Here is an 18,061-nt window from a genome sequence, read left to right on the forward strand (position 1 = left end):
ATGGGTTGGGCACTACTTACGCTTATGTGATCTCATATAATCCTCATCCCAACTCTATGAGGGATGTGCCATTCTTAAACCCATTTCACAAAGGAAGAAGACTGTAGCTTCAGCATTACATAGCCAGGAAGAGACAAAATTATAATTGAAATACAAATCTTTCCACTCTAGCTGCCATGTCTCCCTATCTGCTGTTCCTGACCTGAGTTAAGTGTTTGGGGGTAGGGATGGACAGAAATGGGGCTGGGAAGTTAACGATAATGCCAACAACAATAAAGCCTTGGATTGTGCTAAGTTCACTGTAGCAATGATACATTTCCCCCTTCACTGCAAATGTATTAACCAGCTGCCGAATCAGAATCCACTCATGGTGACCTCGTGTGTGTCAGGGTAGAACTATGCCCCGAAGGATTTCCAGTGGCTAATTTCATGACAGACAGATCACCAGGAATTTCTTTGGCGATGTCTCAGGGTAGAATTGAACATCTGACCTTTCAGTTAGCAACCGAGATCATAAACCATTTGCATCACCCAGGGTTACCTCATCTCATCAGGTGGATGTTGTTATCATCGTTATTATCATTTACTAGTAACCAAATGGAGACTAGGAGATTTAGGGCCACATAGCTGTAGGTAAGAAGTCAAGAGTCAGCCACATATGTCCCCGACTCACAATGTGTTCCCGCGTGCGCATGCCCCCTCTTTAATTGCCTGCTCTGTGGATGTCACGTTCTGTCTAGGTGAGATGGAAGAGCTGGAGACGCTGTGGCTCACGGGCATCTGCCACAATGAGAAGAACGAGGTGATGAGCAGTCAGCTGGACATCGACAACATGGCGGGCGTCTTCTACATGCTGGCGGCGGCCATGGCCCTCAGCCTCATCACCTTCATCTGGGAGCACCTCTTCTACTGGAAGCTGCGCTTCTGCTTCACGGGCGTGTGCTCCGATCGACCCGGACTGCTCTTCTCCATCAGCAGGGTCAGTACCCGCAGCGGTGGCTTCCTCAGGGGGTTGACAGCTTCAGAGCTGCAGGAAGGTTCTGGAGAAGCAGACGTTCTTCCCGGTGGGGTCTTCACAGCCTTCCCTTACTCGCTGGCTCTTCTAGACCTGATCGAGAGGTCATCGGGATTTTTGTGAGGGCAGAAGTCTGGGGTTACAAACCGAGGTGACTGTGGGAGTCAGAAAGGGGCAAAGGTGATTGGGCGTGAGAACAAACTGCAAGTGAGATGAGTAATGGTGACTGAAGCTAGGTGTTCATGAAAGGGGAATGATAAGGAAGGCCGGGGGCTGTGACAAAGTACACAGTGCTTCACACCCAAAGTGGAAAGTTATCAATAGCTCCAGTTGGGTCTTTCTTATAAAAAAGTAGGGCCAATAGTATCCGATCTTTCAAATTTAAAAGAGAAGCAAACCTCTCTACTTGTATATGAAAATGTTCCATTTTTACATTTTTAAAAATTATTTTTATTTATTTTTTCTATAATTATATTTTATTAATTTTCATAAACATTTACAGAGATTTTGGGCTTCCACTCATTCATTGTTGCACTATTCTCTCTACCCTCCTCCCAGTTTGTTCTTGTCCAAATGCCACAGTGCTTGTCAAAGCCAGTTCTGATTAATCTTCTTTGTCAGTGTGTCCTTTGCCATTCCCTATCACTCCTCCCTGAGAGAGACTTCACCCTGAGTCATAAGGAAAAGGGGACGGCGTATTCTCTTAGCTACTTCCTGCTGAAAAGGGACGCTGTGGGTTTCAGGGTGAAGATCTTCTCTCACACTTTATTATTAATATTAATGAAAATTTACAGATATTTTGGATTGCCACTCATTCATTGTTGCACTTTTCTCCCTGCCCACCCCTCTCCCCCGGTTCGTTCTTCTCTTTGAAAAGTAAAAGAAAAATTCTTTCATTGTTATACAATCCATCCGCCCCAAGTCCACTCCACTATGCATCCTTCATTATGGACTCCTGTCATGACAATAATAATCCATTAATATGAATAATTCCGTTAAGAAGAGCTCCGATGGTATAGTCCATAGAGAGTCACGCTGCTAACTGAAAGGGGGTACCTTTCTGATGGTTCAAATCCACCAGCAGCTCCATGGGAGAAAGACCTGCAGTCTCTCTCGTGTGATTTAGAGCCTCTGAAAACCAACTGAGGAGCCAGCTGTGAGTTGGTTCCAACTCGAAGGCAAAGAGTTGAGTTTAATATACATTCTCTCTACCTACTTACCTGTCTACCTGCTATTTCTATCTCGATCTATCCACCTACCTTGACAGCAATGAGTTTGAGTTGAGAATTCCATTAAAACAGTATTGACAACATTGCATAGACCAAAAAACCACATCTGAAAACTCAGTCTGGTTCCATCTTTATTACTCACATCCACCGTGCAGCACTACTAACACTGCTTGTTAGCACATCACAGTGCCATGCCTGCATTAAAAAAAAAAACACCAAAGCAAACCCATTGCCAACAACAAAATCTACACAGAATGGCATGCAGTTGAGTGTGGTGTACAGCTAACAAAGCCCAGAAGATGTGTATAGTGCAGCATAGCTAGAAATGCAACACGGATATGAAGTACCATGAGAATACGTGCAGGATGGAGGCAGACACAGTGTAGACATGTCCATTTGTCTACTATACTAGTAGATAATAATGTGTATAATGCATGTGCTCTGGTGGCCTAGCAGGTAAGAAGCTGTGCTGCCAACTCTAAGACACACAGTTCAAATCCACCATCTGCCCTGCAAGAAAAAGATGAGCAATCTCCTCCCATGGGATTTTTAAAAAAAAATTTTATTTTCTTAATTTTAGTGAACATTAATTAATTAATGAGATTTTGGATTTCCATTCATTCATTGTTGCACTTTTCTCCCTGTCCACCCCTCCCCGCCGCCAGTTCACTCTTCTCTTTCAAAAGTATAAGAAAAATTCCTTCATTGGTATACAATTCCCCCGCCTGCCCCCAGTACACCCCATTATGCAACCTTCATTCTGATCTCTTGTCATAACCATAATACCCAATCATATATCACTTTTAAACTGCTCTCTCCCTCATCTGTTTCAATGCAGTATACATAATTTATCCAATTTTTCTCAGTCTCACCCCAACCCTGATGTCAGTCTCATTCTACAACAGTGGCACCATGCAGTATTTATCCTTTTGTGACTGACTCTGAAAACCACTGGAGGGTCAGCCGCGAGTCGCTGCCTACTCTCTGGCATGTAACCATAATGGCATAGGGAACACACATGCAATACAGGAGAACCTCTTCTTATGTGTGAACCCATAAAATGCACATGTGATACGATTGATCAATAGTGACGATGGTCATGGGAAATGCAGATATTTGCTGGGTGTTTAAATATGTTGGACCAGGTGCCATAGAAAAAAGAGTGCATCGTCTTTATTTCATCTACAAACCATCTTTACCCAAAAGATATTGTACTTACCCAATAGGGAGACTTGAAGTTAGGAGATTAAGAGAATTCCCCAAGACTCACAGCCAGTAGAGTGGAGTCAGGATTTGAGGCCAGATAGAGAGGGAGCTCTGGTGGCCTAGTGGCAAGATGCTGTACTGCAATCCCAGAGGTACGCGGTTCAAATCCACCAGATGCTTTGCTGGAGAAAGAGGAGGCAACCTCCTCCTGTACCAGTCAGATCTGATTTGACGGTACACGTAAAAATAATACAATTAAAAAAAAAATAAAAGGATTTGAGGCCAGATAGTGTGACACCAGGCAAAGCCCGTACAATTGACACACCACATACAGTTCATGGTGCAGAGCATGTACGTGCATAGGACTCACATAATTTCCATAATAGCACATATGTAGCACACCTGACATTATAATAAAAACACATACATATTGGTCACTCATTTTCCAGCACAGTGTTGTCTACCATTTGTAATATCCATCCATTTACATATTTGTATGTCTATTTAATCTACCTATCTGCTTATAGATACATACCTTTGTATCTTTTATCTACCTACCCATATATTTATCTGCTATCTATCTTCCTACCTACCTTTCTATACATCTACCTGTATATCTTCTAGCTACCTACAGACCCACTTCCTGTCGTACTATCTACATACCCACCTCTCTTCTCTCTGCCTACCTAGCTACCTATCATCTACCTATCCAACTATCCGGCTATTTATCTACCCATTTCTCCTATTTGCCAAGCTTTGTGCTTTCTCATCTTGAATGTACTTAAAGAGTATTTAAAACATGGTTAAAAAAACCTTTTGTTTAAAAACATATCTGCTAATGTTTATTGGCAAGACTAAATAGTGTCTTTTAAATGAATTGCAATATTCATGGCATTTAGTGATTTGAAGAACTTTGGAGACTCTGAAGGAAATATATATATTAGCTTAATGAGGAGGAATTATTTTCTCCTTTCTACTGCACTATAAACTTGGGTTCTGTGCAGATATATGCTTCCTAATTAGCTTGATGGCATCTAAATACACAGATCACATAAAAATAACAACATGCTTGCATATATAGCTAGGTATTATGCCAACTTAAACCAATTCTCCCAGCCAATTACTAAAGGCTTTTCATATCTAAATGACTCGGGAATTATCATAAACAAACATACACTGTTGCCATTTCTTGTAAATCTTGCTTGGTTTTGGAACCGCGTTTCCTCTCTCTGAGTCACTATTGAGGAAGTCAAATTGGTACGCTCACCTTGATGAGAAATGCACTAAGTCCCCCTCTCGCTTCTCCAGAGCCTGGAGTGGAGGGATCCTGGGCAGCAGGGGGAGGCAGAGGTTTTGGTCCTCTGTTGCTTCACAGGTTGGATTTAAGCTTCAGAATCTGCTGCTCCTCACCGTAGGAGATCAGGAGACAGAATGAAAGAGAAGCCAACAGGAGTCAGATATTTTGGGGTCTGAGCCCAGGCTGCCAGGGACCTAGCAGGGACAGTCAAGCCTGTATCCATTGTGAATACTGATAAACCAGGTGCTTTGAGGGGAGCAGTGAACAATTTGCAACCACATGTTGAGTCATATGACCTCCAAGTTCACTGGAAAGCCAAGTGCACGTCATATTTCTACAAATCCCCAAATGTAGCCAGAATCTATGAATAACGAGACAGGGCCAGGACGAGAGTTGAGGCGGGAAGGAGAATTCTACAGAAAGGAGCTACCTCTGACCTAAGAGAGATGGCTCCCAAAGTCAGGTGCAGGCTACTTCTCTAACCAGGTGACCAATGTCACATCCTAGAGTAAATCTTGAGCAGCTTGGACAAGACCGACGCTGCGTGCTCACACTTTTATGAAAAGAGAAGGTGGGTGGTGGAAAAGGGCTGGCCACGGATTGTGTCATTACTGTGATCAGAAGCTCGTTCACCTCACGCTTACCACCATGTTGTTGTTATCGGGTGCCTTGGAGTTGTAAACACACAGCAACCAGATAGAACTGCTTTGTCTGTCTCCCGTGGAGCTCATAGTGTCGATCTTGCAATTCGCAGCCAAACTCTTAACCTCTGTGGAACCAGGGGTCCCCTCTGTATGTGGGTGATGCCATTGTCATTACTATTGTGACTCCCAGCAACCACATACAACAAGGGTAGAACTGCCCCATCCGGTTTTCAGAGCTGTAATCTTTAAAGGACGGGGTCTTGGGGGCGCACTGGTTAAACACTTGATTGCTAAGGACAAGTGGTTTGAACCCATGAGACGGGAAAGAGATGGCAATCTGTTCCCATCAATTTACCTCCTTGGACACCCTGTGGGACAGTTTTACTCTGTCATTTAAGGCTCTTTAAGTTGGACTAGACTAGATGGCAGTGGGTAAGGGGTTTCCACTAAGTAATGAAAAGAATTCTCACAGTTGGCTATTAATGAAAAGGTCAGAAGTTCAAGCCCATCCAAATGCTTCAGAAGACAGGCCTGGTGAGCTATTTCTGCAAAAGGGGGGCGGGGAGAATCAGCCTTTGGAAACATGGCACACAGTTCTAGGGTCACTCGGAGTTAAGCTCGAATTGAGGGGAATTGGCTTCAGGTCAAGGAGGAGACCAACCGGGGCACAGTTGACCCAGGAGGACACACGGAGCGGAGTCAGGCACGTGCAGAGGACTCTGCCCTGGTGGTGGGTGGGTGCGGATGGCGCTGAGACTCCCAATCTCCTCAGAGTCTGCAATTTCCACTTGAGGAACTCTGGCTGCTCGGTGTCATCTAAGCACCACTGGCGAGTTCTGGCTGGTGGAGCTTTATATTTTCTTTAACTGACTGCAGTTGGATGCTGGAGGAAAAGGTCTCTCAGCCAGGTCACCGGGAATGGGTGCAGCCGCGTGTGAGGAATGCTAAACACGAGTGATAAATAATTCAGCCACTTCTGCCCTTGAGTTTGGCGTTTGCGGCATCACAGAACTCACAGGTGTTCACTGCAGACCGGTGCGGTGAGGAGAGGGGCTCCAAAGCTGCTCAGATACACACTGTTGACAACAGGCTTGTTTAGGGATTCAGGCCTTATGCTAGCAGTTTGCCGGATCTTTCTCTTGCAGAGCTACTGGCTGGATTTGACCCAACAACCTTTCTTTCAGCATCAGAGTGCTTAATTGATACACCACCAGGTCTCCCCAGAGTCCCTCTGTGTCAGAATCGGAGGGTACTGGGTTACTGAATTGGGTGGAGGAACACAGCTTAACATTACGAGTCAAGAAGCTCTGAAACACGTTGCACGTTGGTTCACTGTTCAGACCCGTGGTCTAGACCCCCCTTCAGCCACTCCTGGTGGGGAGAAGGCATCGCTTTGTGACAGGGAGAGCGGCCAACTCCAGGACGTTGAGAAGGCCGCCAAAGATACAGCTGCAAGAAGGTGGTAAAAAAAAACATGAGACCAGACCCTTGGGCCTCCCTCAAGCCTGAGGCTGAGAGAGCCCCAAGGAACCCCTCAAACTCCCGCCTGTGAATGTCTCTATTTCCTGCTTCTTAGAAGCTGATGTGGAAACTGGCTTTAGAGAGAAATAAAAGTGCAGCCGTGCAAATGGCCTGATGCCATCCCAGTCCCTCAGGCAACCCTGGTGGGGTAGAGCTTGTCCCCACCATGAGGGACTGAGGGAGCCACCATTCTCAGAGCCCACGGTTAATCACATGGACTTTCCACCCCTTTTATGCCAAAGTCAGCAGCAGCATCCGCTTCATACAAAATCCCTCCTGACTTGGCTCTCTGTCAATCCTAATGCATCAGGGCTGATCCTGTAGCCTTAATCTGATTTTTATTTCTCTTTGGGGATGTAACCAAACACAGGGAGTAGGCGTGGGGACTGCACAGCTGATTGCCTTTGGCCTGTTTATGAAGGATGAGTCAGCACTGTTCTCTTGATCAGATCACACTTAAGGAGTGACTTTTTAAAAGCAATGGAAAACAACAACAAAAACAACAAACAAAACAATCATTAATGAAAGTGTGGGTTGGGATGTGAGTGGTGGGCAGGTCAATCTCCATATCCTTACCCAGTGATACTTTAGTATCTCTGAAGTGCTTAAAATCATATAAGCACCAGGTGCTATCTTTTCTCAGATTCAGTATGTGATTCTTTGCAAGAATGTCTAATAACCAAATTTAGAGAGATAAAACTATGGCTTCGTAACTAGTATCATAGATTCAAGAAACATCACTGGGTTTCGGACCGCATTTCTCCAGGGCTCCAAGAGAAGTGTGTATGGCACGTTGGTGGGTCAAGTTCAAGTGTGAGGCAGTTTCAAGGCCATTGCTGTAGCTGACTGTGTTTTCTGCTGGCTTCCCCACAGGGCATTTACAGCTGCATTCATGGGGTGCACATTGAAGAAAAGAAGAAGTCTCCTGACTTCAACCTGACCGGCTCCCAGAGTAATATGCTCAAACTCCTGCGGTCAGCCAAAAACATCTCCAACATGTCCAACATGAACTCCTCGAGAATGGACTCTCCCAAGAGAGCTGCAGACTTCATCCAAAGAGGGTCCCTCATCATGGACATGGTTTCGGATAAGGGGAACCTGATATACTCCGACAACAGATCCTTCCAGGGCAAAGACAGCATTTTTGGGGACAACATGAACGAACTCCAAACGTTTGTGGCCAGCCGGCACAAGGATACCCTCAATAACTACGTGTTCCAGGGACAGCACCCCCTCACCCTCAACGAGTCCAACCCCAACACGGTGGAGGTGGCCGTGAGCACGGAATCCAAAGGGAACTCCAGGCCCCGGCAGCTCTGGAAGAAATCCATGGAGTCGCTGCGTCAGGATTCACTGACCCAGAACCCGGTCTCCCAGAGGGAGGAGGGGTCGGTGGAGAACAGGACCCACTCCCTCAAGAGCCCCCGGTATCTTCCGGAGGAGGTGGCCCACTCAGACATCTCGGAAACGTCCAGCCGGGCCACGTGCCACCGGGAGCCGGACAACAATAAAAACCACAAGACCAAGGACAACTTCAAAAGGTCCATGGCCTCCAAATACCCCAAGGACTGCAGCGAGGTGGACCGCAGCTACGTGAAAACCAAAGCGAGCTCGCCCAGGGACAAGATCTACACCATCGACGGGGAGAAGGAGGGCAGCTTCCACCTGGACTCTCCCCAGTTCATCGACAACGTGGCCCTGCCCGAGAACGTGGACTACCAGGACCACAACGAGAACTACCGCAAGGGCACTGCCACGCTGCCGATCAACAGGAACCCCCTCCACAACGAGGATGGGCCCCCCAACAACGACCAGTACAAGCTCTACTCCAAGCACTTCACCCTGAAAGATAAGAGCTCCCCCTGCAGCGAGGGGAGCGACCGGTACCGGCAGAACTCGACCCACTGCAGGAGCTGCCTCTCCAACCTGCCCACTTACTCGGGCCACTTCACCACGCGCTCCCCGTTCAAGTGTGACGCCTGCCTGCGCATGGGGAACTTGTACGACATCGACGAAGACCAGATGCTCCAGGAGACGGGGAACCCGGCCACCCGGGAGGAGGTCTACCAGCAGGACTGGGCGCAGAACAATGCCCTCCAGTTCCAAAAGAACAAGTTGAGAATCAGCCGCCAGCATTCCTACGACAACATCCTGGACAAGCCCAGGGAGCTGGATCCCAGCAAGCCCTCCCGGAGCATCAGCCTCAAGGACCGAGAACAGTTCCTGGAGGGCAATTTGTACGGGAGTCTCTTTAGCGTCCCGTCCAGCAAACTGTCGGGCCACAAAAGCGCCCTCTTCCCCCAGGGTCTGGAGAACAGCAAGAGAAGCAAGTCTCTGTTGCCAGACTACGTCTCAGACAACCCTTTCCTCCACGCCCACGGGGATGACCAACGCTTAGTCATTGGCAGATGCCCCTCGGACCCTTACAAACACTCGCTGCCCTCCCAGGCGGTGAACGACAGCTACCTTAGGTCGTCCTTGCGGTCAACGGCGTCATACTGTTCCAGGGACAGTCGGGGCCATAGCGATGTGTATATTCCAGAGCATGTTATGCCTTATGCTGCAAATAAGAATAATATGTACTCTACCCCCAGGGTTTTAAACTCCTGCAGCAATAGACGCGTGTACAAGAAAATGCCTAGTATTGAATCTGATGTATAAAACCCTTCCATTGATGTTTTGTCTATAGGGAAACATACAATCGCCAGCCTTCTGGAGGGTTCGAGTTGGATGTCCAATAGCGCCCTGCAAAGAAGACGAGGATGTAGGGAGGTATTTTTTTCTTTTCCGTTGGCTCTTTTGCACATGGCTCCATGCCATAGTCTTCCACTCAGAGAATCCTGTGAGGTGTGTGCTGAGCATGGCAGTGTAAGACAGGCAGGTCCTCAACCAAAAATTAATAATAATAATAATAACAATAAAATCATAAGGGCAAGCCCACTAGGTGCATTGGCCGTAATGACGCATCGGATGCCAATGGTGATGTTATGATTTCCTAGACACCAAATTCCATTCCGATCAGCCCACCATGTAATTTCCCCATCCGAAACACCTAGCGGTTTCTCTACTACAGAATAAGCAATATGGTATGCATGTAAATCTGACACAGACAAAAAAAATAATACTAATAATAAAACAGTTAAGAATGCATTTGCACCGTAGTGAGATTGACATGCACAAGAGATTAGGACGTTTGGCTTGTAACAGTTTATCGTTGCACCTTCTCATCACAGTCCCCGGCCCAACCCCAGAACACCAGGCTCCCACCCAAAGACGAGCCATTCAACGTGCTTGTGGTCACCATGCTTCTTTCATCAGCGTCTGTCCCCCTAAGAACTGTCTAGAGGCCAAGGTCAGAGAGTGGCCTCAGGTGGGGGGCCCCTTGGGGGTCGCTGTGCGTTCCACGGACTCAGATCCCACCCTCAGCCTCCACGGTCCTGTCCACGGCTGCGTCATCTCACACATCCTTGTCTCCGATGTCTGTGTGTGGATTCTCCTGTCTCTGACAGTGGCTGTCGTAGCTTGTCCCGAAGACTCCGTCTAAGTAAGTTTGCTTCTCCCCTTCTGGTGATGACTCAGGGTTGTATAGTATCTGTTACCCCTCCCCTCCTGGAGTCCCCATCGCTCACTCCGTCCTCGAGCAGCCATGGTGGTGTCTACGTCACTGTGTGTCGCTGTCCCCAGAGCTTTCAATATGGTGGCATGCACCAACAGCCATATGTGTCCTGTGATCTGTAAGAAGTGTGGTGCCCTCTGTCTCCCGAAGGCTGGCAGGGCCCTAGGCTTATCTCCCTTCTGGTCCTGACGTTCACTTGGACACTCCCATTTCTACCCCCAACCTCCTCCAATCCGAAACCTCTGAAGTGTAGGACCAGCTCTTACCTTCCCCCTGAGCATTCTTCCAATTGCATCGGTGTCAGTGGGACAGTGGTTTGTCACTAAGATAATTCTCTCTCCTCTGAGATGTCCTCTCTCTCAGAAGCACCACACCAACAGAGAGTTGCAAGGAGTTCCTTGAACATTTGTCATTTCTTGAACAACCACGTAATTGTTCAACTCACACCCATGCATACCTGCAATACTCATTTAAAAAGAAGAGCTGTGGGCAGATGGGAGCTTGGCACATTCTTAGCCCAGTGCCTGGCTCATGGAGAGTGGAAGAAAGTGGCATTTCTCAGCGTACAGGGCTGAGGTTTTCTCCGTCACCAGTGAGAGGATTACCATGAGTCAGAATCAACCCAACAGCAACAGGTTTTCTATGTGATGACACATTCTCAGACTTTGTGTTCTATTCTTAGGTTCAAATATTACAAATCCTATAATCTTTTGATGCAATTTAAAAATAAGTTGTTGAGTACTGTGGGTCCTAACTCATAGCAACCCTGCAGGACAGAGCGGAACCGCCCTGGAAGGTTCCTCAGTTGTGTTCATTGTGGGAGCCGACTGTCAGGTCTTTCTTTCTCAGAGCAGCTGGGTGGGTTGGAACTGCCATCCTTTTGGTTAACAGCCAATTGTCTAGCCATTGTGCCACCACGGCTGTTTGTAGAAACAGTAGTGTACCTGAAAATGCGGTAACTGGTTTTTGAGCAGACTTCCTTCTTCCCTGGTGACCCACGGTAGATACACAAAGCTGATGTAAGCTGGCTTCTGTTTCTGCCCTTCCTCCTGCCGTTTGCTTTGAGATTTGTGGAAAAGGGTCCACTTGACAAGTCATCCTCTTTCTTTTTCCCCATGGTGTGTTCTGTTCTGTGGATAGTCTTTCTGTGCGAGTGGGAAGGTGGTAGGGACTTGCCTCTTGCAACTCAAGGACTCATCAGATGACTCCATCTTTAAGGATGTACACCCAAGCCCAAACCAAAGCCAAAGCCATCAAAGTTATCGATGAGAAGAAATGCCCTACCGTAAATCTTTACAGAAGCAGAGTGTCACATCTTTATCATGATGGTGTGGTTGTTGGATTCAAACTGCTGACCTTTTGGTTAGCAGCCGAGAAATTAACCACTACATCCCCAATCTCTAGCATTTCTATCCATATGGAAAGTAGTGAATTCCAGGGGCAGTAATGGAGAGGCAGAGGGAAGCTGTGGGTAAGAGTCTTATAATCATCTTGGATGCTAACAGATAGAACCCAATGGTAAGGCAGTGAGAGTGTGTGCCTGGTAACATGCTGGTGACGATTAGACTTGAATATTTCCTTCTATTTCTTGGATGCTGCTTCCTGGCTTCCCCAAGTACCCACAGTTGGAGGGGCCTGGGTTGAAAGGCTTGGAGCATCATCCCACTTTCTGCATCCCAGGAACACTTGTGACTGAATAGTCTAGAACTTCTCATCTTTGCTTCTCATTACATTCTAGAGCACTATCTTTGCCCCACTCATTACCACCTCTGTTCCAACCCAAGACGGCTACGTCTCAACATGAAGTGAATTAAGAAATTTTCCCCCAAAACAGAGCCGTGGAAATGTCAATTCAAAGAGATTTCCTGCCTTTGTCTTGTGACTTCATGAGAACTCTTGTGCTGCCGGCCACCCCAGAGACCTCCAGGATGGGGACAGATCGCCCTTGGACTGAATTTATAGATCACAAAGCCTTCTCCCTAGGATTAAATTATCTCTTATCTTAGTCCCATCTCTCCTTGATTAAGGAAACTGAAAGTGTGGCATTTAGAAGAACCAACAGTAATGTAGTGGTTAAGTATGTGCTTCTTTTAACATTCAACCTGTTCTTCAAAAGAAATAATCAGAAATTGGATACTGCATAATAAATGCACAATTCCCTTTCCTTATAAATTCACAGACTCCAAATTGTTACATTATGATCCCAGAGGTAATAAAATCAGCCATTGGATCAGATGGTCAATTTCTAAGGGAAGAGAAAATATGTAGAGCTATTCAAAGGTAATCCAAGTCAGTTCGTTTCTTTGGGAAAAGAGCATCAAGAATATAATGTTCAACAGTAAATAGCTCCTCCAGTGAGCAAGGCAATGAGGATTAAATAGAAAATCCTCCACCAGGGGTCTATTAAAGAGCTATTGAGACTTTTAGAGTTGTTGATGCCCAAGCACACAGTAGCCAAATGTCTGCCCAAGTGTCACCAAGTTCAAGTCAGAGGTTACATGTTTGGTGATTTTGTGTTCATTCTCAATGGTTTCCCCCACTGAGGAAAGGCCCAGCAGATCTTTCTCTCGTGGATCCATCTGATCAGAGAGGGTTTCTTTGTGACCACGGTTTGAATATTCTATAAAAGGGAAGAGCCTTTTGTTCTGAGGATCTTGTAACCAGTTACATGAACTTTGATGACCTCACTGGTATCAGAATAGAACTGTGTTCCATGAGGTTGTCAGTGGCTGAGTGTTAGAAGTCGAGCACAACCAGGACTTTCTTCCAAGGTGAACTTAACCATCAGCATTTTAGTTAGCATCTCCGTGTATTAAGTTAACATCCAAGGTCTCCAGAAGTCTCTTGGGTTCCTGGAAAGTAGGAACTTTGCATCATGGTGACTGTCGCTCCGCAGGCTACTTCTGGGGCTGATGATATGAGAAAGTAATTTCCTACGGGGCCATCTTTCTGCTAGTAAGTCTTTCACAAGCGATGTCAGAATTTAAAATACTATTGTTCAGTCTTACTCTTTCCTCTTGCGAGTTCCACTATATTCTTCTACCACCAGCAAGACTGGTTTTCTCATGGATTATGTTTTTGGTTTTCTTACCCCTCTTTGAAAGGTTGCCTATGAAATCTCAATCTTTAGCTTTTTCTGACAAAGTATTAAAATTCATCCACTGGGGCAAAATCAGTCAAATCAATTCACGCTTATTTTCTGCAAAAGGGGTGTAGGGGTTGAAGGAGGAGGTAGAAAATTATACCTTGTTTACAGATGAAATAGTTGCACTTAAATGGGATTCTAGCCAAGGCACTTAATTAGTCAAAAGACCCATTGTAGCCACCCATTTACACATTGTTTATTCTATTTGATATGTCTGCCACTGATGTGTATTTAATATTCCTCATCCTTCTCAGGAAATGACAAATGCCTTGAATTCTTTGCAAATGGAATTGCTAATGAAAAGGAAGAAAAAAAGAAAGTTGGTGTTAATTAAATGGTGATTAAAAATTTATCTCCTTTAAACCTAAAAAGTACAGCTTTCATAATCAGTTGTCATATAAATAAATACCTTGCCCTTGAATCCCTTGGGGCTGAAGACCTAAATAAATACTAATTTGAGAAACGTAAATATCTTTCAGAGGAGGTGAACGGTTTATGTTCCCATTATGCACACCCTGTGCCATTTCTTTGTGCCAAGCTGTTGTGTGTGATGCCTTCAAAGGGGGACAGGAGTTGTTTCCAAAATCAAGCCAACGGAGATGGCTTTAGTAGACATCATTGGTGATTCAGGAAAAAAAAAAAAAAACAAAAAAACCCTCAGTAGCTAAATCCACTGGTTGATATGTAATATGAGCTAACAGGTCATTTTCCTTCTGAAAGCAATGCATTTTTTGTATTTAAGATTGAATTTGACTTTCCTGGATGCCCCCTCTTCTTTTAGTAAACAGGGTGCAAAACACATGGAAGAGGCCACATGAGGTGTGGACTTGGAAAGTTCTCCACATACGCGGCTGTCCTTTTCAACCTGACCCTTTTCCATCTTTGTCCCATGTCCTTTCCCAGTCGTATCAAATGTGAGGTCAGTTTGCCACTTGACACAGAGCAGAGTTGATCGAATGCACTTATCCTGTGAATACAAATGCTCGTGTATACATGTATATACTATACTATACATGCCTGATTTCTACAAGCCACACGTCGGTGTACTATCCAAATAAAATTGTACATATTGTAAAGTTTATGTTAAAAAAATTAAATGCTGATGATGGTAGTGACACATGGAAAACCCATTCTGCTTATTTTGAAGGGATGTTGTATGTATAGGTTGGGCACTGTTTGGTTGTTTTTTTGATATATTTATATCTTGGTTTGAGGGAGGGTGAGAGAGTCTGATCGAGAGTTAGGTGTTGATGTCTTTGGCACTTTCTTTAAAAAGAAATAACCAGGGGAAAGGGAGAATGAGTACGGAATATACCCTTCTCTCATTTGCACTGATTTCTGTACCTCCATCCAAGGGTGTGGATGAGGAACAGAAGGTCCTCATTTTCTCACTTGTCCTTCTTCTTTCTTCTTTCTGTCCCCTCAATAGAGTATCCAGGATATTAAAGGTGCCTACGCAGATGGTCCTAGAAAAACTGTACTTGTAGAACTTCACCAAGATTTGAAGGGTGAGAGGCTGGAGAGGGTGATGAAATAATGAAGTCTCCCAAGACAAAGTCCTTTGTCCAAAACTACCAAATTCAAGGGTGTGCAGGCTGGAACTAGAATTTCAGACTTCATTTTCAGGCTCTGTGTAATCTCTCCATTACCAAGGTGTCCGGTCTCTAGATTTCTCTCAAGAGGACACCCTTGGTAACTATGATTCAACTAAAGAATACCTGCAGAATGATTGCTTTTCTTTGCCTCTTGCTCATACAGCCCTTCTTTGAATTTGATTTTTCAGGAAACCTATTCTCACCCCATTACTCAGGTCGCAGGAAGAGAGAACTCGTTTAATTGGGTTTTCCCCCAAGGACCTTTGCCCTGGGGAAAATCAATAAGAGATATCATTTAAAACCTTCAACCAAAGATAAAAGCTGGCAAGTGGCACTTCCAAGGATGAACAAGACACATCAATCAACTGGATAGGAATTAGCTGCGTGTCTCCTCTCCTTTGAAGGCCACGTTGAGATTGGGCAAGCTGCAAAGGGAGGAGAAATTATAGGAATTTATGGTCTAGGATTTCAGCTCACTCATAGAGCTAACACAGGCCGGGTGAAATGCAAACAGACTGTGAGCAGGAAAGACTAAACATGATTAAAAAAAAAAAAAACAAACTTACCAGGAAATAAACAAACAAAAAGACCTGATTCCAAGAGCAAACTCAAAGTGCAGCTTTCTCCTAGATTTTAAGTAACTCCAGAAACTGTAGGCTGTGCTCCTGAAAACGGAATCATTTGATGCCTCGAGGAAGGTACTTGAGGACCCCTGGTGTATAGCATATCGGACTGTTAAGCAAAAGGTCGGTGGTTCGAATTCACCAGTGACTCCTTGGTAGAAAGAGAGGAAGTCTCCTTCCAGTAAGATGTGCATCCTGGGAAGCCTCATAGAGTTGCTAGGAGCTGGGACCAATTTGGGCAGCAGTGGCGTTATTGTTTGATTTTAGAAAGCTGCTTAGGAAGCCAGGCAGAGCCAAACAAGTAGCCATGCTCCATCTCCTCCATCCTGGCAATCCGGTTCCTTCCAGCTCTACAGTCCTTGCCAATCCACACCGCCTTCCTCTGAGATCTGTTTTAGGAAAGCCTCCTCAAGAGATTAGGGAAAATGAATCCTGTTTTCGGGGGGTGGGGGGGAGTGAAGAGGAGAGAGGAAAGATTGCGTCTCAGAAGCTTGTGTTTGATTTTGTTTTGTCACATGTGAAGAGTACATTTGAGAGTTCCAGGTATGAATGAATCAGGAAGGGAGAAAGAGAGAATGCTTTGTCGAGTCCCAAGTGCCTCCTGAGACAGCTGGGGAAAGAGAGCGTCAGGTGCTCTAGAGAGAAGAAAATGGGGCAATGAGACTGGAAAGGGATCAAGGTGTATTTCAGGAAGAATGGAGGCGTGGGGATGTTATTTCCCGCCTCTCTCCACCTCATTCTGTACATTTCTGGAATATTAAGATTCCCCGTTTTACGCCAAGTGCGTGCCATAGTCAGCACCTGAGTTTGGAAATGTCCAAGTCGCTGTACATTGAGTGTTTACTGTCCTCTGTTATTGTTAGCTGCCATCCAGTCAGCCTCCGACTGGCGTATGTGAGCCTTACAATAACCTTCAGGTATTAGTTACCGCCGTTCCCATTTTATGGCTAAGGAAGCTTACGTTGCTCTTGGCCTCCTCGGCAACAAGGATTTCAGCCTCAATCCCCAAAGCCAGACATATTCCTGAAGTGCCTGGTCTCTGAAGAGATCAGAATAGGAGTCAGAAAGAAAGAAACTGTTCTCAGGGCCCCAGGGCTCCCCCTCAAGTGGCAGCCACTGTGGTGAGGCATTTTGCTTGAGTCCTGGCCCCTAATTCTCTGGCTTGGGGGCTTATCAAGACTCGCTGGAGATCCCAAGCATGTTTAATGGGGCCTCCAGAGACTTGGAGAGGAGACTGTGTCCCCTTCCATATGCTTGCACTCACCTTCTACCTGTCTCCGTTCTGGGGACAGCCCTTTTCTCCACCCAGCATGTGCCTGATCTTAAATCCCTCTTCCTCATGAATGCTCCCCCCATTAAGTCTATGCACCTCCCGTGCTCTCCTCTGTGTGTGTGTGTGTGTGTGTACACACACTTTCTGCCTAGCGGCTCCCCATCACCATGCTCTCAAACGCATGGCTATTTGCGCCGAGGTCATGCTGTCTGCAGGCGAGCCTTCTATTTCCTCCATGCGCATTTGATTATCTTTGCCGAGCAGACAGAATGACGTTTGGAAGTGTGACAAGATAAGAAGCGGAGTCTTTGCATAAATGATGCAGCACTTCGGGCGATCAGAATGACCAATGGTCAGCTATTCAGCTGTTGCTTTGTTCTGTTTTGTTTCCTTTCCTACCCTAGTCTGTTGTGTATTTCTTCCCAACCGTCTAAGAGAGATTTCTCCTGGTCATTGGTACCAGTGTAGCTGGAAGCCCTGCATGTGTGTGTGGTTCGTCCCATCAAAGAGTACTGAGTTGGGACTGTTTCCATGAGGAGCCTTTCTGATGGAGCACTCAGGAACTACCCAGACAGTGCCACTGAGCCCACACATTCCTTTCTTGCACGAACTCCTCCCATAGTCTAAGCACCTCCCATCTTCCAACCGTATTTCCCCCACCTGGCATTGATATTTCTGTGTGCTGGGACCCGTTATGTCCCATATGGAGGAGGAAGCTAAGCTGGGACCTGAAGGAATCCTTTCTGTGGAGCTTTCTGAATCGATCCTTCTCCATGGTCAGTGACTCTAATCTAAGCATGCATGTGCTCATCTCTGAGCATCCAGCCATCTTCATCATTAAAGATGGCAGTCAAAGTCTCTGAAGACAGAAGGGTTGTTGTTATTATTATTCTTTAA

At 45.8% G+C, this 18,061-nt stretch overlaps 1 protein-coding gene across 1 annotated transcript in view; it reads left to right on the forward strand.

Annotated features, from left to right (window-relative positions):
* Positions 1-9,675, forward strand: part of GRIN2A (glutamate receptor, ionotropic, N-methyl D-aspartate 2A) — a 547,317-nt gene extending 537,642 nt beyond the window's left edge. The window contains exons 13-14 of the mRNA XM_006895214.1: positions 741-979; positions 7,786-9,675. Of these exons, the coding sequence (XP_006895276.1) occupies positions 741-979; positions 7,786-9,573 (2,027 nt within the window). The 3' untranslated portion in view covers positions 9,574-9,675. The remainder of the gene's footprint in view (positions 1-740; positions 980-7,785) is intronic.
* Positions 9,676-18,061: the final 8,386 nt, after the last annotated feature.

Source organism: Elephantulus edwardii, unplaced genomic scaffold (genome assembly GCF_000299155.1).
Source record: "Elephantulus edwardii isolate Elephantulus edwardi_28Jun2011 unplaced genomic scaffold, EleEdw1.0 scaffold00162, whole genome shotgun sequence".
NCBI lineage: Eukaryota > Metazoa > Chordata > Mammalia > Macroscelidea > Macroscelididae > Elephantulus > Elephantulus edwardii.